Source organism: Bombina bombina, chromosome 1, assembly GCF_027579735.1.
Source record: "Bombina bombina isolate aBomBom1 chromosome 1, aBomBom1.pri, whole genome shotgun sequence".
NCBI lineage: Eukaryota > Metazoa > Chordata > Amphibia > Anura > Bombinatoridae > Bombina > Bombina bombina.
In genome coordinates this window covers 1,289,430,680-1,289,455,587 of record NC_069499.1, presented here as the reverse complement: position 1 = coordinate 1,289,455,587, position 24,908 = coordinate 1,289,430,680, and the positions used below count along the sequence as shown (strand labels likewise).

The 24,908-nt window shown below is 39.0% G+C and overlaps 1 protein-coding gene across 1 annotated transcript in view; it reads left to right on the top strand.

The window, feature by feature from the left end:
• LRP3 (LDL receptor related protein 3) overlaps positions 1-24,908 on the top strand; it is a 197,218-nt gene that overhangs the window by 150,631 nt on the left and 21,679 nt on the right. Inside the window, exon 6 of the mRNA XM_053695069.1 lies at positions 11,271-11,403. Within this exon, the coding sequence (XP_053551044.1) occupies positions 11,271-11,403 (133 nt within the window). The remainder of the gene's footprint in view (positions 1-11,270; positions 11,404-24,908) is intronic.

The following is a 24,908-nucleotide window of genomic DNA, read 5'->3' as shown; positions in this document are numbered from 1 at the left end:
CAAAAGTTTGGAGATTGCCTAAAGTCTGTGTAGGTGTATTATGCAGTTATGCTATATCGCCATGACTGTCCAGGTTTAACCGCATCGATAAATTATTCTCACCTCCCAGGTCACCTGTTTGGCGGTTTGCTGCTCACATTATACTACCTCCGTTTAGGTCTGCTTCACCTCGTCATTCAAAGAGCCATAGCTCCGGTGAACGTCTATGACGCTGTTAGGCCTCACAAGGCGTGTGCGTTAAGGATCCGAGTCTCCTCTATTTCACCTCTTGTTCTCTCTCAGATTCGCTGAACTCCACATCATCTAGTAAAGTGCACTTCAGTATCGATCATAAGTTATTTTCTGGTGTAAATATGATCGGTATGCCCCTATATTATCTGCTTGGCCCATTTTAGGACACGGAGCTCACTATAGTGCAGCCATCTCGGATGAGCGCTGGCTCCGCCCCCCCTATTCCTATTATTTTTGTATTGTACAATGTGATATAGAAAATTGCATTCCCAAAATGGAGACCAGGCAAGAAACATCCATTAACTGATAATATATCCTCTAGGTATTAGTTTTGACCTGAATGAATCACCAGACTGTACCATGGTGGCATGAATACACCTTTAGTTTCATTTTGTAGAATTTTGTATCCTATAAAAATCGTGAAGTACATCTTTCTGGTGTTTTACAACTTATGGGCAGTTAATGGAACTAATTCCTCTTATGGATATTGAGTAAGTTTATCTATGCGTTTGTTTTTATACCACCTAGGTGACACTGTATTTAGGAGTATATGTAGAAATATCCAAAATGTTAGGAACCATGGACTGTGTGTGTGTGTAGTGTATCTATATACAGGTGAAACTCGAAAATTAGAATATCGTGCAAAAGTTCATTTATTTCACTAATGCAACTTAAAAGGTGAAACTAATATATGAGATAGACTCATTAAATGCAAAGCAAGATAGTTCAAGCCGTGATTTGTCATAATTGTGATGATTATGGCTTACAGCTCATGAAAACCCCAAATCCACAATCTCAGAAAATTAGAATATTACATGCAATCAATAAAACAAGGATTGTACATACCTGTAGAACAATATTGGACCTCTGAAAAGTATAAGCATGCATACTGTATGTACTCAGCACTTGGTTTGGGCCCCTTTTGCAGCAATTACTGCCTCAATGCGGCGTGGCATGGAAGCTATTCGCCTGTGGCACTGTTGAGGTGTTATGGAAGACCAGGATGCTTCAATAGCGGCCTTCAGCTCTTCTGCATTGTTCGGTCTCATGTCTCTCATCTTTCTCTTGGCAATGCCCCATAGATTCTCTATGGGTTTCAGGTCAGGCAAGTTTTCGGGCCAATCAAGCACAGAAATCCCATGGTCATTGAACCAGGTTTTGGTGCTTTTGGCAGTGTGGGCAGGTGCCATGTCCTGCTGGAAAATGAAGTCAGCATCCCCATAGAGCTCGTCTGCGGAAGGAAGCATGAAGTGCTCCAAAAATCTCCTAGTAGATGGCTGCGTTGACCCTGGACTTTATGAAGCACAGTGGACCAACACCAGCAGATGACATGGCTCCCCAAATCAACACAAACTGTGGAAACTTCACACTGGACTTCAAGCATCTTGCAGTGTGTGCCTCTCCATTCTTCCTCCATACTATGGGTCCTTGGTTTCCAAATGAGATGCAAAATTTGTTCTCATCAGAAAAGAGGACTTTGGACCACTGACGTTGTTTCTTGTTTGTTGTTCTTGAGTGGCTTGACAAGAGGAATACGACATTTGAAGCCCATGTCCAGGATCCGTCTGTGTGTGGTGGCTCTTGCTGCACTGACTCCAGCCTCAGTCCACTCCTTGTGTAAGTCCCTAACACTTTTAAATGGCCTTTTCCTGACAATCCTCTCCAGGCTGCGGTCATCCCTGCTGCTTGTGCACCTTTTTCTTCCATACTTTTCCCTTCCACATAACTTTCTATTAATGTGCTTTGATACAGGACTTTGGGAACATCCAACTTATTTTGCAATTACCTTTTGAGGCTTTCCCTCCTTATGGAGGGTGTCAATTATGGTTTTCTGCACAACTGTCAGGTCAGCAGTCTTTCCCATTACTGTGATTCCTACTGAACCAGACTGAGAGACGATTTAAAGGCTCAGGAACCCTTTGCAGGTGTTATGGCTTAATTAGCTGATTAAAGTGGGACACTTTGAGCCTAGAATATTGCACCTTTTCACAATATTCTAATTTTCTGAGATTGTGGAAATTTGGGGTTTTCAGGAGCTGTCAGCCATAATCATCACAATTATGACCAATCACAGCTTGAACTATCTTGCTTTGCATGTAATGAGTCTATCTCATATATTAGTTTCACCTTTTAAGTTGCATTAGTGAAATAAATGAACTTTTGCACGATATTCTAATTTTTCGAGTTTCACCTGTATGTATAAAGTTGCAAGAAAAAAATATGTGAAACATCTGTAAAAAGGAATGTTCCAAAATACCTCCCGACCATCATAAAAGGGATTCACATTCTCTATTTCTTTCACGTAATTGGCAAGAGTCCATGAGCTAGTGACGTATGAGATATATAATCCTACCAGGAGGGGCAAAGTTTCCCAAACATCAAAATGCCTATAAATACACCTCCCACCACACCCACAACTCAGTTCTACAAACTTTGCCTTCTATGGAGGTGATGAAGTAAGTTTGTGCTTGATTTTTCTGATTTCTTCTATTATAAGCGCTTCTAAGCATTCTGAAGCCCAATTCCTCTCAGAGTACAGTGTTTGTCAGTGGGATGTGAAGGGAGTATCGCCTATTGATTTTTATGGTTTCTCTCACGGGAAATGTTTTCAAGGGTTCTCTGTTATCGGTTGTAGGGATTAATTTCCTACCTCCCTTTTCAGATCGACTATATACTTTTATATACCATTACCTCTGCTGATAGTTTTCTGTACTGGTTTGGCTATCTGTTATATGTGGATGGGTGTCTTTCGGTAAGTATGTATCATTATTTAAGACACTCTCAGCTATGGTTGGGGTTTTATGTATTTTTATAAAGTTCTAAATATATGAGTTTACTTATATTTGCCATGAGTCAGGTCTATGTATAGGTCTATGTATATTTCCCATTGCAGTCTAGCAGTTTCAGTATGATAATCATGTTTTAGGAAATTATTTTTTTAATATTTTCTTACCTGGGGTTTAGTCTTTTTTTTTCCTATTTGACTGTTTTTCCTTAAAAATTTGTGGGCAAATCTATGGGCACAAAATGCTGTTATTTATTGTGTCATTTTTGATGCGAGAATTTTTTGGCGTGAATGTGCATCTATGATGACGCAAGTTTGTCATTTCCTGCGTCGTAGTTGACGCCAAGTTGTTTGGCGCAAAGTTGTGTCTGTTATGACGCGAGTTGCGTCATTTCCGGATGTTTGTTGGCGCTAAAACATTTTTATACTTCCTTTTGCGTCGTGCTTCATACTTGGCGCCAAAAAATGTTGGTTTTATTTTACCCCACTTCCTATATGCTCCTTGCCTTCTTTATGCTCAGAGGGCTATGCTATTTGTTTTTTTTTTGCCTATTTTAGCATTTGCATTTTTTCCTATTCCTGAAACTGCTATATGAGGAAATAAGATATTTTTGTTTAAATGTTATTTTTTCTTTTACATATAACACAATGTCTCAATCTGATCCTGTCTCCGAAGCTGCTGTAGGAACCATGCTGCCTGAACACAGTTCTACCAAAGCTAAGTGTATCTGTTGTAAACTAGCAGAGATTATATATCCGGCTGTAGTATGTAACAGTTGTCATGATGAGTTTTTGCATGCCGAAAATGTTTCTATTAGTACTAGTAAAGTATCTGTTGTTCCTTCAACATCTAATGTTCATGATATCCCTGTTATGAAAATTATATTGCTGATGCGATACAGAAGGCTATGGGGCCCATTTGTCAAGCTCCGGATGGAGCTTGAGGGAACAGCAGTTATGAAGCAGCGATCTAAAGACCGCTGCTCCATAACCTGTCCGCCTGCTCTGAGCAGGCGGACACACATCGCTGAAAATCAAACCGATTGAGTACGATCGGTTTGATTGACACCTCCCTGCTGGCGGCCGATTGGCCTCTCCGCATTGGCCTCTCCACATTTAGCGAGGTCTGGTGGACCTGATCCGCACTGTTGGATCAGGTCCGCCAGACCTTTGATAAATATTCCCCTAAGTCTGCTATTCCGCCTTCTAATAAATGTAAAAGGTCTTTTAAAACTTTTCATGATACTGATGAATTTCTTTCATGTAATTGGCAAGAGTTCATGAGCTAGTGACGTATGGGATATACAATCCTACCAGGAGGGGCAAAGTTTCCCAAACCTCAAAATGCCTATAAATACACCCCTCACCACACCCACAATTCAGTTTTACAAACTTTGCCTCCTATGGAGGTGGTGAAGTAAGTTTGTGCTAAGATTTCTACGTTGATATGCGCTTCTCAGCATTTTTTGAAGCCCGATTCCTCTCAGAGTACAGTGAATGTCAGTGGGATGTGAAGGCAGTATCACCTATTGAATGCAATGGTTTTCCTCACGGGGATCTATTTCATAGGTTCTCTGTTATCGGTCGTAGAGATTCATCTCCTACCTTTTCAGATTGACGACATACTCTCATATTTTATTACCTCTACTGATAACCGTTTCAGTACTGGTTTGACTATCTGCTATATGTGGATGGGTGTCTTTTGGTTAAGTATGTTTTCATTACTTAAGACACTCTCAGCTATGGTTTGGCACTTTATGTATTTATATAAAGTTCTAAATATATGTATTGTACTTTTGCCATGATTGAGGTTTTCAGTATATTTCCTTTTGCAGGCTTTCAGTTTCATATCTGGGAAATGCTTTTTTATGAAAATTTATTTCTTACCTGGGGTATAGTCTCTTTTTCAAATTGGCTGTCTTTTAAATTCGCGGCCAGAATTAAGCTCGCGAGGGCGCAAAATGCAAAAGTTTATTGCGTCATTCTTGGCGCAAGATTTTTTTGGCGCAAAGTTACGTTCGTTGACACAAATAGGTAATTTCCGGCATCTTAGTGGACGCAGACTCCTTCACAAGGTTGCGTCATCTATGACGCGAGTGTGTCGTTTTTGGCGCCAAAATTTTTTTTCTTTTTGTTTTGTGTCATACTTGGCACCAAATAATTTCATTATTTAAAACCTCATTCCTATTTGCCTCTTGCCTTTTTTTCTATGTCAGTGGGCTATGCTGTTTGCATTTTTTACCATTCCTGAAACTGCCATATAAGGAAATTGATCATTTTGCTTTATATGTGGGGTTTTTTCTCTTACATTTGCAAGATGTCTCAATCTGATCCTGTCTCAGAAATCACTGTTGGAACCCTGCTGCTTGATAACAGTTCTACCAAAGCTAAGTGCATTTGTTGTAAACATGTGGAGAATATACCTCCAGCTGTGGTTTGTAATAGTTGTCATGATAAACTTTTACATGCAGAAAATGTATCCATCAGTAGTAGTTCATTACCTGTTGCTGTTCCCTCAACATGTAATGCACAAGATATACCTGTAAATTTAAAAGAATTTATTTCTGATTCTATTCAGAAGGCTTTGTCTGCCATTCCGCCTTCTAATAAATGTAAAAGGTCTTTTAAAACTTCTCATAGAGTTGATGAAATTTCATATGACCGGCAACATATTGATTTATCATTCTCTGATGAGGATCTATCTGATTCAGAAGATCCTGCCTCAGATATTGACACTGACAAATCCTCTTATTTATTTAAAATAAGTATATTCGTTCTTTGTTAAAAGAAGTGTTGATTACATTAGATATGGAGGAAACTAATCCTCTTGATATTAAAACTAGTAAATGTTTAAATTCTGTTTATAAACCTCCTGTGGTTATTCCAGAGGTTTTTCCAGTTCCTGATGCTATTTCTGATATGATTTCTAAAGAATGGAATAGGCCTGGTACTTCTTTTATTCCTTCTTCAAGGTTTAAAAAATTGTATCCTTTGCCAGCAGTTAGATTGGAGTTTTGGGAAAAGATCCCCAAAGTTGATAGGGCTATCTCTACTCTTGCTAAACGTACTACTATTCCTACGGAAGATAGTACTTCCTTTAAACATCCTTTAGATAGGAAACTTGAATCTTATCTAAGGAAGGCTTATTTATATTCAGGTCATCTTCTTAGGCCTGCACTTTCTTTGGCTGATGTTGCAGCTGCTTCAACTTTTTGGTTGGAAACTTTAGCGCAACAAGTATCGGATCATGATTTGTCTAGCATTGTTAAGTTGATTCAACGTGCTAATAATTTCATTTGTGATTCCATTTTTTATATCATCAAAATTGATGTTAAATCTATGTCTTTAGCTATTTTAGCTAGAAGAGCTTTGTGGCTCAAATTTTGGAATGCTGATATGACTTCTAAGTCCAGATTGCTATCTCTTTCTTTCCAAGGTAATACATTATTTGGTTCTCAGTTGGATCAATAATTTCAACTGTCACTGGGGGAAGGGAGTTTTTTTGCCTCAGGATAAAAGACCTAAGGGTAAATCTAAAGCTTCTAACCGTTTTCGTTCCTTTGGACAAAATAAGGAACAGAAACCTAATCCTTCCCCCAAGGAATCTGTTTCCAATTGGAAGCCTTCTTCAAATTGGAATAAATCAAAGCCATTTAAGAGATCAAAGCCAGCCCCCAAGTCTGCATGAAGGTGCGGCCCTCATTCCAGCTCAGCTGGTAGGGGGCAGATTAAAAATTTTCAAAGATGTTTGGATCAATTCGGTCCAAAATCATTTGATTCAGAGTATTGTCTCTCAGGGGTACAGAATAGGATTCAGAGTAAGACCGCCTGTGAGAAGATTTTTTTCTCTCACGCATTCCAGCAAACCCAGTAAAGGCTCAGGCTTTCCTGAAGTGTGTTTCAGACCTGGAGTTATCTGGGGTAATCATGCCAGTTCCGTTTCAGGAACAGGGTCTGGGGTTTTATTCAAATCTATTCATTGTCCCAAAGAAAGAAAATTCATTCAGACCAGTTCTGGATCTAAAGATTTTGAATCAATATGTAAGAGTACCAACTTTCAAAATGGTGACTATAAGGACTATTCTGCCTTTTGTTCAGCAAGGGCATTATATGTCCACAATAGACTTACAGAATGCATATCTTCATATTCCGATTCATCCGGATCACTATCAGTTCCTGAGATTCTCTTTTCTAGACAAGCATTACCAATTTGTTGCTCTTCCTTTTGGCCTAGCGACAGCTCCAAGAATTTTTTCAAAGTTTCTCAGTGCCCTACTCTCTGTAATCAGAGAGCAGGGTATTGCAGTGTTTCCTTATTTGGACGATATCTTGGTACTCGCTCAGTCTTTACGTTCTGCAGAATGTCACATGAATCAACTAGTGTTGTTTCTTCAAAGACATGGTTGGAGGATCAATTTACCAAAAAGTTCTTTGATTCCTTAGACAAAGGTAACCTTTTTAGGATTCCAGATAGATTCAGTGTCCATGACTTTGTCTCTAACAGCCAAGAGACGTTTGAAATTGGTTGCAGCCTGTCGGAAACCTTCAGTCTCAGTCATTCCCTTCAGTAGCTATGTGCATGGAAGTTTTAGGTCTCATGACTGCAGCATCGGACGCGATCCCCTTTGCTCGTTTTCATATGAGACCTCTCCAGTTTTGTATGCTGAACCAATGGTGCAGGGATTATACAAGGATATCACAATTAATATCCTTAAATCCCAATGTTTGACTTTCTCTGACTTGGTGGTTAGATCACCATCGTATAATTCTAGGGGCCTATTTCGTTCGTCCAACCTGGACTGTGATCACAACAGATGCAAGTCTTTTCAGGTTGGGGAGCTGTTTGGGTATCTCTGACAGCACAAGGGGTTTGGAAATCTCAAGAGGCAAGATTACCAATCAATATTTTTGAACTCAGTACAATTCTCAGGGCTCTTCAGTTTTGGCCTCTGTTGAAGAGAGAACCGTTCATTTGTTTTCAGACAGACAATATCACAACTGTGGCATATGTCAGTAATCAGGGTGGGACTCAAGCTATGAAAAAAGTATCTCGGATACTTGTTTAGGCGGAATCCAGTTCCTGTCTAATTTCTGCGGTTCATATCCCAGGTATAGACAATTGGGAAGCAGATTATCTCAGTTGTCAGACTTTACATCTGGGAGAATGGTCTCTCCACCCAGATGTGTTTTCTCAAATTGTTCAGATGTGGGGGCTTCCAGAAATAGATCTGATGGCATCTCATCTAAACAAAAAACTTCCCAGGTACCTGTCCAGGTCCAGGGATCCTCATGCGGAAGCATTGGATGCGTTGACACTTCCTTGGTGTTATCAACCTGCTTATATTTTCCCGCCTCTAGTTCTTCTTCCAAGAGTGATCTCCAAAATCATCATGGAGTAATCGTTTGTGCTGCTAGTGGCTCCAGCATGGTCTCACAGGTTTTGGTATGCGGATCTCGTTCGGATGGCCAGTTGCCAACCTTGGCCACTTCCATTAAGGCTAGACCTTCTATCTCAAGGTCCATTTTACCATCAGGATCTCAAATCATTAAATTTGAAGGTATGGAAATTGAACGCTTAGTGCTTAGTCATAGAGGTTTCTCTGACTCAGTGATTAATGCTATGCTGCAGGCTCGTAAATCTGTTTCTAGAAAGATTTATTATCAAGTTTTGAAGACTTACATTTCATGGTGTTCTTCTCATAAATTCTATTGGCATTCTTTTAGAATTCCTAGAATTTTATAGTTTCTTCAGGATGGTTTGGATAAAGGTTTGTCTGCAAGTTCCTTGAAAGGACAAATCTCTGCTCTTTCTGTTTTATTCCACAGAAAGATTGCTAAACTTCCTGATATTCACTCTTTTGTACAGGCTTTGCTTCGTATCAAGCCTGTCATTAAATCAATCTCTCCTCCTTGGAGTCTTAATTTGGTTTTGAAGGCTTTACAGTCTCCTCCATTTGCGCCTATGCATTCTTTGGACATTAAACTACTTTCTTGGAAAGTGTTGTTCCTTTTGGCCATGTCTTCTGCTAGAAGAGTTTCTGAATTATCTTCTCTCTCTTGCGAATCTCCTTTTCTGCTTTTTCATCAGGATAAGGCAGTTTTGCAGACTTCATTTAAATTCTTACCTAAGGTTGTGAATTCTAACAACATTAATAGAGAAATTGTTGTCCCTTCTTTGTGTCCTAATCCTAAGAATTCTTTGGAGAGATCTTTACATTCTTTGGATGTGGTGAGAGCTCTGAAAAATTATGTTGAAGCTACTAAAGATTTCCGGAAGACTTCTAGTCTATTTATTATCTTTTCTGGTTCCAGGAAAGGTCAGAAGGCTTATGACGTTTCTTTGGCATCGTGGTTAAAGCTTTTGATTCATTAAGCTTATTTGGAGTCAGGTAAAGCCCCGCCTCAGAGAATTACAGCTCATTCTACTAGATCAGTTTCCACTTCTTGGGCTTTTAAGAATGAAGCTTCAGTTGATCAGATTTGCAAAGCAGCAACTTGGTCTTCTTTGCATACATTTACTAAATTCTACCATTTTGATGTATTTGCTTCTTCGGAAGCAGTTTTTGGTAGGAAAGTTCTTCAGGCAGCTGTTTCAGTTTGATTCTTCTGCTTATGATTTAAGTTTTTCCTTTTATTTTTGAGAATAAACTTATATTTGGGTTGTGGATTAATTTTTTTCAGCGAATGGCTGTTTTTGTTTTGTCCCTCCCTCTCTAGTGACTCTTGCGTGGTGTTCCACATCATGGGTATTGCTATCCCATGCATCACTAGCTCATGGACTCTTGCCATTAGCATGAAAGAAAACATAATTTATGTAAGAACTTACCTGATAAATTCATTTCTTTCATATTGGCAAGAGTCCATGAGGCCCATCCCCTTTTTATGGTGGTTATGATTTTTTTGTATAAAGCACAATTATTTCCAAATTTTATTGTTGATGCTTTTTGCTCCTTTCTTTATCACCCCACTTCTTGGCTATTCGTTAAACTGAATTGTGGGTGTGGTGAGGGGTGTATTTATAGGCATTTTGAGATTTGGGAAACTTTGCCCCTCCTTGTAGGATTGTATATCCCATACGTCACTAGCTCATGGACTCTTGCCAATATGAAAGAAATGCATTTTTCAGGTAAGTTCTTACATAAATCATGTTTTTATAATGACCGACAACATACTGATATATCCACTTCTGATGAGGATCTCTCTGACTCAGAAGATCCTACTTCAGATATTGACATTGATAAATCAACTTATCTTTTTAAGATTGAGTATATTCGTTCTTTGTTGAAAGAAGTATTGGTTACTTTGGATATTGAGGAGTCTGGTCCTCTTGATAACAAATCCAGTAAACGTTTAAATTCTGTTTATAAACCTCCTGTGATTACAAAGCAGCAACTTGGTCTTCTTTGCATACATTTTCTAAATTTTACCATTTTGATGTATTTGCTTCTTCTGAAGCAGTCTTTGGTAGAAAAGTTCTTCAGGCAGCTGTTTCAGTTTGATTCTTCTGCTTATGATTTAAGTTTTTTTCTTGAAATTTATGAGAAATTTATGAGAGACTTATTTTTTTGTGTGGATTTAATTTTTTTCAGCGGAAATAGCTGTTTATATTTTATCCCTCCCTCTCTAGTGACTCTTCTGTGGACTTCCACATCTTGGGTATTTCTGTCCCATACGTCACTAGCTCATGGACTCTTGACAATTACATGAAAGAAAACATAATCTATGTAAGAACTTACCTGATAAATTATTTTTTTATATTGGCAAGAGTCCATGAGGCCCACCCTTTTCTTATGGTCGTTATGATTTTTGTATAAAAGCACAATTATATTTCCAGTTCCTCTTTTGTATGCTTTTTTACTCCTTATTTTATCACCTCACTACTTGGCTATTCATTAAACTGAGTTGTGGGTGTGGTTGGAAGTGTATTTATAGGCATTTTGAGGTTTGGGAAACATTGCCCCTCCTGGTAGGGTTGTATTTCCCAAATGTCACTAGCTCATGGACTCTTGCCAATATGAAAGAAATTAATTTATTAGGTAAGTTCTTACATAAATTATGTTATTTGTACAGCGTATTCAAAACATGAAAATGTATAATTGTGTTATTTATTTAAAGAGACCATGCCTTTTTTTGTGAGTTAATTGAAAATCAAATAAAATTGTATGACCAACTTATGATTCTAAAAACAGTTCCAATGGGTTCACAAATATATATATATATATATTTTGGCAATCATTCTTTTTGTTTTCTTCAGGGCGTTTGAGACTCAGATGACACGTGTAGAGGCAGAGTTTGTGAGACGTGAAGCACCACCCTCTTACGGGCAGCTGATCGCCCAGGGTCTTATACCTCCTGTTGAGGACTTCCCAGTTTTCAATGACTCACAAGTAAATAAACAATGATTAGGAAACGATAACTTGTAAAGCAATGCATTTCAGAAGACCATTACATTTACACTGGGTTATGATTGCACACCTACATTCAAAAGTATTATCTTTGCTCACCTACCTAATACTCACCAGGCAGAACCTTCATTTTCTAGGAGTAATAAACAGAACACATCACTCCTCCTTTAAATATCATAAATGTGGTTCCCTTTAGTTGACCTCTCTTTTTTGGAAATGACTAAGTCCCTCTCCTCTCCCTTACCAGCATTGCGTTTTATTAGTAGTAGGCAGCTCAAAAGGCTTAGGAGTCAGAATGCTACTGGTGATGAGAAGCCTCTGGGCAAGTTTTGTTTGGTTCCAAGTTTGTGAGTGACTGCTTTAAGGGCCATGAGTTCTGACAGGTGTGCATATACATGCTTGTGGAGGATTTACCTCCAGTTACAAAGGGTGTCCGTATGTATGTACATTTTTTTTTTTTAGTGAACGGATAAAATTAACAATATACACAAATTTGTTGTGTTTGTTTATCACATATGGAAAATATCAACAAGTGCTGCCTATAGCAAAATATTAATGTAAGGTTGACTTTCAATAGTAATTTCATTCCATCCTTCCTTGTCTTACATCAGATAGGAAACCAACAAACAGTCCTTGATAAAGGTATATAAGAAAACTTATGTCCAACACATTCAGTTACACCTAGAATAAAACACTCTAAAACCAAAAAAGCAAAAACACAGTGCGTCTTTTGTTGTCCTATGTATTAACAAAAAATAAATAAAAAAAATAAATAGTTGTAGCATATGAATTATGTACCAAGCGATTTCAATTAATGGCAATAAGCATCCCATATTATAGACATTTGTATTATCTTTTGTTTTGGTTTCTTTTAAGCCAATTTCATGAAATAATGATAACAGATGGAGTATTAAAATATCCTGAAATTTTTAGTAGTAACCATTGGAAAGCTGTTATGGCCTGGGAGTTTACCATTTGGGAGATTAATGCAGGGCACTAAAAATCTCCTAATTTAATTGGTCTATACAAGAAATCTATTTGGATTGTTGATAGTGTTGGTAAAGTAACTCCTTTCAAAAAAGTGTTATTTTTTTTTTTGAGGCAGAGTCACGGAATGGGAAGTCACTATTAAAGTTGTATAAAGTTTTAAAATAAAGGTAAAATGCTTCGTACTGTTAAAAGTATTCTCCCTGTAATCCTTATTAGACAGGAAGAAGAAACTGTTGGTGCATTTTTCAAACATTACAATATTCTGCCATTTCAATGGCCCTAAACCATGATGGATGAAACTAGATAGAAGGTAGATATATTGCTGGGAACTGAATATAAAAAAACAATGCTTACCTGATAAATTTCTTTCTTTCTTGACACGGTGAGTCCATGGATCATCATCAATCACTGTTGGGAATATCACTCCTGGCCAGCAGGAGGAGGCAAAGATCACCACAACAAAGCTGTTAAATATCACACCCCTACCCACAATCCCCCAGTCATTCTACCAAAGGGAAAGGAGAGAAAGGAAGTAACACAAGGTGCAGAGATGCCTGAGGTTTATATAAAAAGAAACTGTCTAAATACAGGGCAGGCCGTGGACTCACTGTGTCAAGAAATAAATAAATTTATCAGATAAGCATAATTTTTTTTTCTTTCTAATGACACGGTGAGTCCACGGATCATCATCAATTACTGTTGGGAACCAATACCCAAGCCAGAGGACACAGATGATAAGAGATGGACAAGACAGGAACCTAAACAGAAGGCACCACTGCTTGAAGAACCTTTCTCCCAAAAGAAGCCCCAGCCGAGGCAAAAGTAATGAATTTATAAAATTTGGAAAAAATGTGCAAAGATGACCAAGTTGCAGCCTTGCAAATCTGTTCCACAGAAGCTTCATTTTTGAAGTCCCAAGAAGAAGAAACAGCCCTTGTGGAATGAGCTGTGATTTTCTCAGGAGGTTGCTGTCCAGCAGTCTCATATGCCAAGCGAATAATGCTCTTCAGCCAAAGGGAAAGTGAAGTAGCCGTAGCTTTCTGACCCTTGCATTTCCCAGAAAAGCAAACAAACAATGCAGAAGACTGACAAAAGTCCTTAGTTGCCTGCAAATAAAATTTTAGCGCTCTCACAACATCCAGATTATGTAACAAGCGTTCTTTGTGAGAAGGATTAGGACACAAAGAAAGTACGATTTCATGATTAATATTCTTGACCGAAACAACCTTGGGCAGGAAACCAAACTTACACCTAGATTACGAGTCTTGCGTTAGACTTAAAAAGCAGTGTTGGCTGGTCCCATCGCTGCTTTTTAACGCCCGCTGGTATTACGAGCCTTGAAGGTACAGGTGTACCGCTCACTTTTTTGGCCAGACTCGGAAATACCGCAAATCCACTTACGTCAATTGCGTATCCTATATTTTCAATGGGACTTTCATAGCGCCGGTATTACGAGTCTGACCAAAAGTGAGCGGTAGACCTTCTCCTGTCAAGCCTGGTACCGCATTTAAAAGTCAGTAGTTAAGACTGAACTAGTGCTAAAAAGTACACTAACACCCATAAACTACCTTAAAACCCCTAAACCCAGGCCCTCCCACATCGCAAACACTAAAATAAATGTTTTAACCCCTAATCTGCCGAACCGGACATCGCTGCCACTATAATAAATATATTAACCCCTAAACCGCCGCACTCCCGCATCGCAAACACTATTTAAATATTATTAACCCCTAATCTGCCGGCCCTAACATCGCCGACACCTACCTACATTTATTAACCCCTAATCTACCGCCCCCAATGTCGCCGCCACTATAATAAAGTTATTAACCTGTAAACCTAAGTCTAACCCTAACCCCCCTAACTTAAATATAATTTAAATAAATCTAAATAAAATTACTACAATTAACTAAATAATTCCTATTTAAAACTAAATACTTACCTATAAAATAAACCCTAAGATAGCTACAATATAACTAATAGTTACATTGTAGCTAGCTTAGGGTTTATTTTTTATTTTACAGGCAAGTTTGTATTTATTTTAACTAGGTACAGTAGTTATTAAATAGTTATTAACTATTTAATAACTACCTAGTTAAAATAAAGACAAATTTACCTGTAAAATAAAACCTAACCTAAGTTACAATTACACCTAACACTACACTACAATTAAATTAATTACCTAAATTAAATACAATTAATTACAATTAAATAAAATTATCTAAATTACAAAAAAACACACTAAAATACAGAAAATAATAAACAAATTACAAGATATTTAAACTAATTACACCTAATCTAATCCCCCTAACAAAATAAAAAAGCACCCCCCCAAAAAAAAAACAACCTACCCTACCCTAAATTACAAATAGCACTTAAAAGGGCCTTTTGCGGGGCATTGCCCCAAAGTAATCAGCTTTTACTTGAAACATTTTTTACAATTCCCCCCCAACATTAACACCCACCACCCACAAACCAACCCTACTCTAAAACCCACCCAATCCCCCCTTAAAAAAACCTAACACTAACCCACTGAAGATCACCTTACCGGGAGACATCTTCACCCAAACGGGCCAAAGTCCTCAACGAAGCCGGGAGAAGTCTTCATCCAAGCCGAGTGAAGTGGTCCTCAAGACGGGCAGAAGTCTTCATCCAGACGGCATCTTCTATCTTCATCCATCCGGCGCGGAGCGGGTCCATCTTCAAGACATCCGACGCGGAGCATCCTCTTCTTCCGACGGCTAAACACAGAATGAAGGTTCCTTTTAAATAACGTCATCCAAGATGGCGTCTCTTCAATTCCGATTGGCTAATAGAATTCTATCAGCCAATTGGAATTAAGTTAGAAAAAATTCTATTGGCTGATGCAATCAGCCAATAGGATTGAAGTTTAATCCTAATGGCTGATCCAATCAGCCAATAGGATTGAGCTGGCATTCTATTGGCTGTTCCAATTAAGGTAAAAAAATCCTATTGGCTGATGCAATCAGCCAATAGGATTGAAGTTTAATCCTATTGGCTGATCCAATCAGCCAATAGGATTGAGCTGGCATTCTATTGGCTGTTCCAATCAGCCAATAGAATGCCAGTTCAACCCTATTGGCTGATTGCATCAGCCAATAGGATTTTTTCTACCTTAATTCCGATTGGCTGATAGAATTCTATCAGCCAATTGGAATTGATGGGACGCCATCTTGGATGACGTCATTTAAAAGGAACCTTCATTCTGTGTTTAGCCGTCGGAAGAAGAGGATGCTCCGCGTCGGATGTCTTGAAGATGGACCCGCTCCGCGCCGGATGGATGAAGATAGAAGATGCCGTCTGGATGAAGACTTCTGCCCGTCTGGAGGACCACTTCACCCGGCTTGGATGAAGACTTCTCCCGGCTTCGTTGAGGACTTCGGCCCGGTTGGGTGAAGACATCTCCCAGTAAGGTGATCTTCAGGGGGTTAGTGTTAGTTTTTTTTAAGGGGGTATTGGGTGGGTTTTAGAGTAGGGTTGGTTGTGTGGGTGGTGGATTTTAATGTTGGGGGGAGGGAATTGTAAAAAAATTTTTTCAGGTAAAAGAGCTGATTACTTTGGGGCAATGCCCCGCAAAAGGCCCTTTTAAGGGCTACTTGTAATGTAGGGTAGGGTTTTTTTTTTATTTTGGTTTTTTTTTTATTTTGTTAGGGGGATTAGATTAGGTGTAATTAGTTTAAAAATCTTGTAATTTGTTTATTATTTTCTGTAATTTAGTGTTTTTTTTTTGTACTTTAGATGATTTTATTTAATTGTAATTAATTGTATTTAATTTAGGTAATTAATTTAATTGTAGTGTAGTGTTAGGTCTAATTGTAACTTAGGTTAGGTTTTATTTTACAGGTAAATTTGTCTTTATTTTAACTAGGTAGTTATTAAATAGTTAATAACTATTTAATAACTATTGCACCTAGTTAAAATAAATACAAACTTGCCTGTAAAATAAAAATAAACCCTAAGCTAGCTACAATGTAACTATTAGTTATATTGTAGCTATCTTAGGGTTTATTTTATAGGTAAGTATTTAGTTTTAAATAAGAATTATTTAGTTAATTGTAGTAATTTTATTTAGATTTATTTAAATTATATTTAAGTTAGGGGGGTTAGGGTTAGGTTTAGACTTGGGTTTAAGGGTTAATAATTTTATTATAGTGGTGGCAACGTTGGGGCAGCAGATTAGGGGTTAATAAATGTAGTTAGGTTGCGGCAACATTGGGGGCGGCAGATTAGGGGTTAATAAATATAATGTAGGTGTCAGCGATGTTGGGGGCAGCAGATTAGGGGTTCATACATATAATTTCGGTGGCAGCGGTGTCCGGAGTGGCAGATTAGGGGTTAATAATATAATGTAGGTGTCGGCGATGTCGGGGGCGGCAGATTAGGGGTTAATAAGTGTAAGATTAGGGGTGTTTAGACTCGGGGTTCATGTTAGGGTGTTAGGTGTAGACATAACTTTTATTTCCCCATAGGAATCAATGGGGCTGCGTTACGTAGCTTTACTCTGCTTTATTGCAGGTGTTAGGTTTTTTTCCAGCCGGCTCTCCCCCATTGATTCCTATGGGGAAATCGTGCACAAGCACGTTTTACCAGCTCACCGCTAACGTAAGCAGCGCTGGTATTGAGATGAGATGTGGAGCAAAATTTTGCTCTACGCTCACTTTTTTGCGGTTAACGCCGGGTTTGTAAAAACCCGTAATACCAGCGCTGTCTGTAAGTGAGCGGTGAGCATAAACTGCTCGTTAGCACCACACAGCTCAAAAAGAAAAACTCGTAATCTAGCCGTTAGTACGCAGAACCACCTTATCAGAGTGAAATAATAGATAATGGGAATCACACGGTAAAGCAGTGAGTTCAGAAACTCTCCAAGCAGAGGAAATGGCAACAAGAAACAAAACTTTCCAAGATAACATCTTAATATCTATAGAATGCATAGGCTCAAACGGAGACTGTTGTAAAACTTTAAGAACAAGGTTAAGACTCTATGGAGGAGTAACAGGTTTAAACACAGGCCGAATTCTATCCAAGGCCTGACAAAACGATTGCATGTCTGGCAGATCCGCCAATCGCTTATGTAACAAAATAGACAATGCCGACAAACCCTTCTCCAGACCATCCTGGAGAAAGGACAAAATCCTAGGAATCCTTACTCTAATCCAAGAGTATCCTTTGGATTCACACCAATACAGGTATTTAGGCCAGATCTTATGGTAAATCCTGCGAGTCACAAGCTTACGAGTCTGAATCAAGGTCTCAATCTCCAAGCAGTCGGCTTCAGAGGAATGAGATTTGGATGAAGGAAGGGACCCTGAAATAGAAGGTCCTTCCTCAGAGGCAGTCTCCAAGGTGGAAAGGATGACATTTCCACTAGGTCTGCATATCAAATCCTACAAGGCCACGCCAGGGCTATTAGAATTACAGATGCCCTCTCCTGCTTGATTCGAGCAATGACTCTTGGAAGAAGAGCGAACGGAGGAAACGGGTATGCTAGACTGAAGTTCCAAGGAACTGCCAGAGCAATGATCAGAAATGCCTGCGGATCTCTTGATCTCAAGCCGTATCTTGGAAGTTTGGCATTCTGACGAGAAGCCATGAGATCCAACTCCGGCTGCCCCCACTTGAGGGTCAAGCTGGAAAACACATTGGAATTAAGTTCCCACTCCCCGGGATGAAAAGTCTGTCTGCTCAGAAAATCCGCTTCCCAATTGTCCACTCCTGGGACCAAGATATTTATGGGCAGGACTGACTCCTCCTGGGTCCATAAGCCCTGAGCCTTCAACGAGCCCCATACTGCTCCCCAACCTAGAAGGCTGGCATCCATGGTCACAATCACACAGGAGGGTCTTGTGGAAGCAAGTACCCTGGGAGAGATGATCCCGAGAAAGCCACCACGGAAGAGAGTCTATTGACGCCTGATCTAGATCTACACGTGGAGACAGGTCCGTATAGTCCCTAACTGCAGAGGTCTGAGATGGAACCGAACAAAGGAATGATGTCCATGGAAGCCACCATCAGACCGATTACCTCCATACATTGAGCCACTGACGGCCGTGGAGAGGACTGAAGGACAAACCAAGAGTTGAAAATCTTTCTTTTTCTGACCTTCGTCAGAAAAATCTTCATTAACAGGGAGTCTATTATGGTCCGCAAAAATACAACTCTTGTAGCTGGAACCAGAGAACTTTTTTCCCGAGTCACCATCCATCCGTGGGATCAAAGAAAAGACAACAAGAATGTCCAGATAACCAGAATGTCGTCCAGATAAGGTGCCACTGCAATGCCCCGAGATCGAAGCACAGCTAAAAGAGCCCCCAGAACCTTTGAAAAAACTCTGGGAGCTGTGGCAAGGCTGAATGGAAGGGCCATGAACTGGAAATGATTGTCCAAAAAGGCAAATCTCAGAAACTTGTGATGGTCCCTGTGAATGGGAACATGAAGGTATGCATCCTTTAGGTCTATGGTTGTCATGAACTGACTCTCTTGTACCAAGGGAAGAATGGAGTGTATAGTCTCCATCTTGAAGGATGGCACTCTGAGAAACTTTTTTAAACATTTTAGATCTAGGATTGGTCGAAAAGTTCCCTCCTTTTTGGGAACTACAAACAGATTCGAGTAAAATCCCAGACCCCTTTCCTGAAAGGAAACTGGAACTATTACCCCCAGAGCGGCAAGGTGCTTGACACAATGTAAGAACGCCTTTCTTTTTATCTGGTCTACTGATAATCTGGAGAGAAGAAACCTGCCTCCCACTGCCCAGGGATACGGTACATCTCTTATCCAAGCCTGGGAAAAAAGAGAGAGTCTGCCCCCTACAAGATCCACTCCCGGATCGGGGGCCAACCCTTTATGCTGATTTGGAATCAGCTGAAGGCTTTTTAGATTGCTTTCCCTTATTCCAGGAAGGCTTGGCTTGATCTTGCTTGGAGGAAGGGGAGGAAGACTTGCCTTTAAATTTACGAAAGGAACGAAAATTACTCTGACGACCCTTCTGCTTATTCTTTTTATATTGAGGAAGAAAAGAACCATTCCCTCGAGTAATATCTGAGATAATTTCCGCCAAACCAGGTCCAAACAAGGTCTTACCCTTGTAAGGAATAGCCATGAGCTTAGATTTAGATGACTCATCCACAGACCAGGACTTCAACCACAAGGCCCTGCGGACTAGGACCGCAAAACCAGAAATTTTGGCTCCCAGTTTAATAACCTGTAAGGAAGCATCTGTAATGAAGGAATTGGCTAACTTGAGAGCCTAAATTCTGTCCTGGATCTCATCAAAAGGGGTATCCGTCTGAAGAGATTCAGACAACGCATCAAACCAGTAAGCCGCAGTGCTGGTAACAGTAGCGATACACACCACAGGTTGCCATTGTAAACCCTGGTGGACATACATCTTTTTTTAGTAAAGTCTCCAATTTTTTTATCCATTGGATCTTTAAAATAACAACTATCCTCTATGGGAATAGTAGTCCTCTTGGCTAAAGTGGAGATAGCTCCTTCTACCTTTGAAACCGTCTGCCACGACTCCTTAATAGAATCGGCTATAGGAAACATCTTCTTAAAAATAGGAGATGGAGAAAAGGGAATACCAGGTCTTTCCTATTCTCGAGCAATAATCTCTGCAGCACGGCCAGGAACCGGATAAACCTCCACCGCGGAGGGAACATCAAAGTATTTGTTCAATTTACTAGACTTTTTAGGATTGACTACAATAGTTGTGTCAGAGTTGTCCAAAGTAGCCAAAACCTCCTTAAGTAATAAGCGAAGGTGTTCTAGCTTAAATCTGAAGGATACCACTTCAGAAGAAGGAATTACACTGTCTGAGTCTGAGATTTCCCCCTCAGATGCTACCGACATGTCTTCTTCCTCAGGCTTATGGGAAGGAACACTCTGGATAGCCAGAACTTGATCATAAACCTTACTAACTGCTTAAATTTCCTTTTACACCTTCCTTGCAACATGGGGAAAGCTGACAAGGCCTCAGATACCGCAAGGGATACCAGGAAAGCAATGTCTTGTAGAGAAAATCCTACAGGATTGCAAGAGGAAACATAGTGCACTGTATGTGGAGACTGAAAAAGCTGGGACGCTTGAGGATAAAGCTGCGGCATATCTGCAACAGGAGACACCTGAACAGCATTTGCCTAGGATAATGGTCAAAAATGTTATCTCTATAACTTAAAGTTCTATCAATGCATGAGGAACAAAAAGGAACTGGGGGTTCCACCTGACCAACAAAGCATAACTGACAAGCAGCAACTTCGCCTGGGGTAATGGTTTGAAAAGCCTCTTGATCCATCTTATGTAATAAATAAGGATAAAGTGTAAACATTCTTTTTTTGAAAATAAAAAAAAAATGTGTACTGTGTCTTTAAATAGAAATGTGTGTTAGACCTCAGACTACCTATACACCTCAGTAGCCTACCTGTCCTGCAGCTCACAGAGTGACTTCCCTCACAGAAGAAACAATCCCCTTTTCAAATACAGAGCGGTTACAGAGCCCTAACTGCCGAAAAAAACGGCTTATAACAGTAATCTCCATGACCAAAAGTTGAAGTATAAAAACTACTATAACACACTGAACCACCATAAATCACCTCACAGTCTCAATGCCCAAACTGCCTAAAAGAAACCCCAAACATGAAGTCCCATATTAAATGACTGCTTGTAGCTGTAAGAAGTGCCAGCTATCTCCTTGCAAAAGAAAATTAAAATGGCACTTACCTGAAAGTGCTGTCCGGCAGCAGGATAGCTCACCTGATTTGAGAGGGTGCAGCACCTCACATGGACCTGTGAAGAGAGAAAAACTGTGTAAAAATACTCAGGTTTTCTAGTTAGGGCAGCATATTCTCGAGAAAACACAGTGAGGATTGTACCTCACAAGTTCTCAAGTGCTCAAAAGCCACCACTGCCCTACTGAAGAGACTGATGTGGACTAGGCTAGACCCCAGAAAGTAACAGAGTAAGCTTACTCTGCTAAAAAAATAAAATCTTAATTGAAGAAAACTTCTCATCAGACACCTAAACTTCACCTCCTCCTTGTATTACAGGCAAAGAGAATGACTGGGGGATTGTGGGTAGGGGAGTGATATTTAACAGCTTTGCTGTGGTGCTCTTTGCCTCCTCCTGCTGGCCAGGAGTGATATTCCCAACAGTAATTGATGATGATCCGTGGACTCACCGTGTCATTAGAAAGAAATAAAGCATTATAGTTAAAAATTATTATATTCAATTCCCAGCAAGACATCTACCTTTATTACAACAGAAATCTAACTTTATTCAACTGATTTGTCTTGTGTTGGTTTTTCAGATCATTAAGTTTAAGAATTGCATTTTCCAAGCATAACTTGTCTTGATTTTACCTTTATCAACTTCCCCTTATTGCACTGTTTTCCTGAATTAATCAAGAAATATGTTTTGGATAGAAATGTTTTATAAAATCACTGGGTCTCAGAGGTGGTACCTTTGGTGCAGCAGGTGCAGTGGCACCAGGGCCCAAGAGCTGGTAGAGGCCTATAACAGCCAGTCTATACATAGGCTTGTGCCCGTGTGTACAATCCTAATGCAGGGAAGCCTTTAAATTAGTGCAGGATTCAGGTCTACCTATCTATCCATCCTCAAAATCATTATACAGAGTAGCATGTATATTACTATTGCTTACTACTGAGTTACCTTTGGGGGCCCCAAAAATGTTTGCAAGAGGGCCCTCTGTGGAGTAGGTCCATTACTGCTGGGTCTTCTAATAAATTGTCTAATTTCTAAATATTCTTTTAATTGTAGGTTAGGATTTTTAATTGAACAACTAACAAGTAAGTGTTTAGACCATGTTCTTATATTCATATGAATTGATTGAACCAGTGATAGACTGCCAACAGTGATTGACTGCCAACAGTGATTGACTGCCAACATTGAGAAAAAAATAATTTATTTTAGAATAATTGTTTTGTAGGGAAGAAAAAACAAGTATGGTTTCTTTGCTTTGCATGTAGACTCTTCCACACTTTGTGAATTGCTATATTTTAAGGTAATATTTAGAATTTGAATGATCTGCTAAGAGGTAGAAGATGTACAGTTAATATCCAGCTCAAGCTCCAAATTGAAAGCACCATCCAAGATTAGAAAATCTATTTGAATGTTAAGTAACTCGGTGCTCATATTATAGACCGGTGGCTATGAAGATTCTTCACTCTTTATCTTTAGGGATATTTAATTCCTTTCATTCCTACTCTAGCTGTTTTACAAGTGTTTGAGGAATAAAAGACGGCGTCAAACCAATAATTACATTTTTTTTAGATTCTTTACTTCTTTTTTTTTCTTGGATCATTATAATATCCCTTTTTTGTAGATGGCCTTTAGAGATGAGCAACATTTTATGGGAAATTCAAACTCTTGGCGTTGAGTGAAAGAATAGTTAGTGTGTATATATACCCATGTGGGAATAAGGGGTACAGATACTCACTAGTATACAAAATAAGAGGTATTGATAATACCAAGCTTGAGAGCACATGCCATTTGTATGGTGTGTTCTATTACTAATGGGGATGCTTACTGGATATATAGCCTGACATTTCACATAGAAATATAAAACTTGAAAATACCTTTAGAAAACATAACATAATTTGGGAAACATATAAAGGGTGGAAAGTGGCTACTCAAACCATCACACATCAGTAAAATAAACCCTCTGCAGAGGTGAGTGAGTAAATACAAAAATACTTAAAGGGACAGTACACTGTAAAATTGTTTTTATATTAATGTAATTTCAATTACTTGTTATACCAGCTGCAGAGTATAAAATGTATGAGAAATTGCATTTTCAGGTTTGTGTTTATGAAGTAGCTGGGTTTGTGCTTTTAAACCACGGCCTATTATAATGGGCTGAGCTTCAGGTAATATATCTCATTTAGGGCTGGGCGATATGGACAAAAAAAAATAGTGGTTTCCTTATAAATGACTAACACCTTAATTTTTCAATAAAAAATGTATTTAAGACTACAGAATCTTAAAGTACATGTTTCTCAATGTCCAATACACTCTGGGAGAATAAAAATACAAACCACATATGTACTAATCAGTTATATAAAATGCGAGTAAGCTCTATACTCTGCAGTAATGTCTCTATAGCAAACAATCACCTAGATTACGAGTCTTGCGTTAGCCTTAAAAAGCAGCGTTGAGGGGTCCCAACGCTGCTTTTTAACGCCTGCTGGTATTACGAGTCTGGCAGGTACAGGTGTACCGCTCACTTTTTTCTGCAATTTTAGCATACCGCAAATCCCCTTACGTCAATTGCGTATTCTATCTTTTTAATGGGATTTGCCTAACGCCGGTATTACGATTGCTTGAAAAAGTGAGCGGTAGACCCTCTCCTGTCCAGACTCCTACCGCATTTAAAAGTCAGTAGTTAAGAGTTTTATGGGCTAACGCCGTAACATAAAACTCTTAACTAAAGTGCAAAAAAGTACACTTACACCCATAAACTACCTTTTAACCCCTAAACCGAGCCGCCCCCCCCCCCACATCGCAAACACTTAATTAAAATGTTTAACCCCTAATCTGCCGTCCGGACACCTACCTACATTTATTAACCCCTAATCTGCCGCCTCCAACGTCGCCGCAACTATATTAAATGTATTAACCCCTAAATCTAACCCTAACACCCCCCTAACTTAAATATAATTTTAAAAAATCTAAATAAAATTACTACAATTAATTAAATTATTCCTATTTAAAACTAAATGCTTACCTCTAAAATAAACCCTAAGCTAGCTACAATATAACTAATAGTTACATTGTCGCTAGCTTAGGGTTTATTTTTATTTTACAGGCAACTTTGTATTTATTTTAACTAGGTATAATAGTTATTAAATAGTTATTAACTATTTAACTACCTAGTTAAAATAAGTACAAATTTACCTGTAAAATAAACCCTAACCTAAGTTACAATTACAGTTGCAAGAAAAAGTATGTGAACCCTTTGGAATGATATGGATTTCTGCACAAATTGGTCATAAAATGTGATCTGATCATCATCTAAGTCACAACAATAGACAATCACAGTCTGCTTAAACTAATAACACACAAGGAATGAAAGGTTGCCATGTTTTTATTGAACACACCATGTAAACATTCTCAGTGCAGGTGGAAAAAGTATGTGAACCCTTGGATTTAATAACTGGTTGAACCTCCTTTGGCAGCAATAACTTCAACCAAACGTTTCCTGTAGTTGCAGATCAGACGTGCACAACGGTCAGGAGTAATTCTTGACCATTCCTCTTTACAGAACTATTTCAGTTCAGCAATATTCTTGGGATGTCTGGTGTGAATCGCTTTCTTGAGGTCATGCCACAGCATCTCAATCCGGTTGAGGTCAGGACTCTGACTGGGCCACTTCAGAAGGCGTATTTTTTTTCTGTTTAAGCCATTCTGTTGTTGATTTACTTCTGTGCTTTGGGTCATTGTCCTGTTGCAACACCCATCTTCTG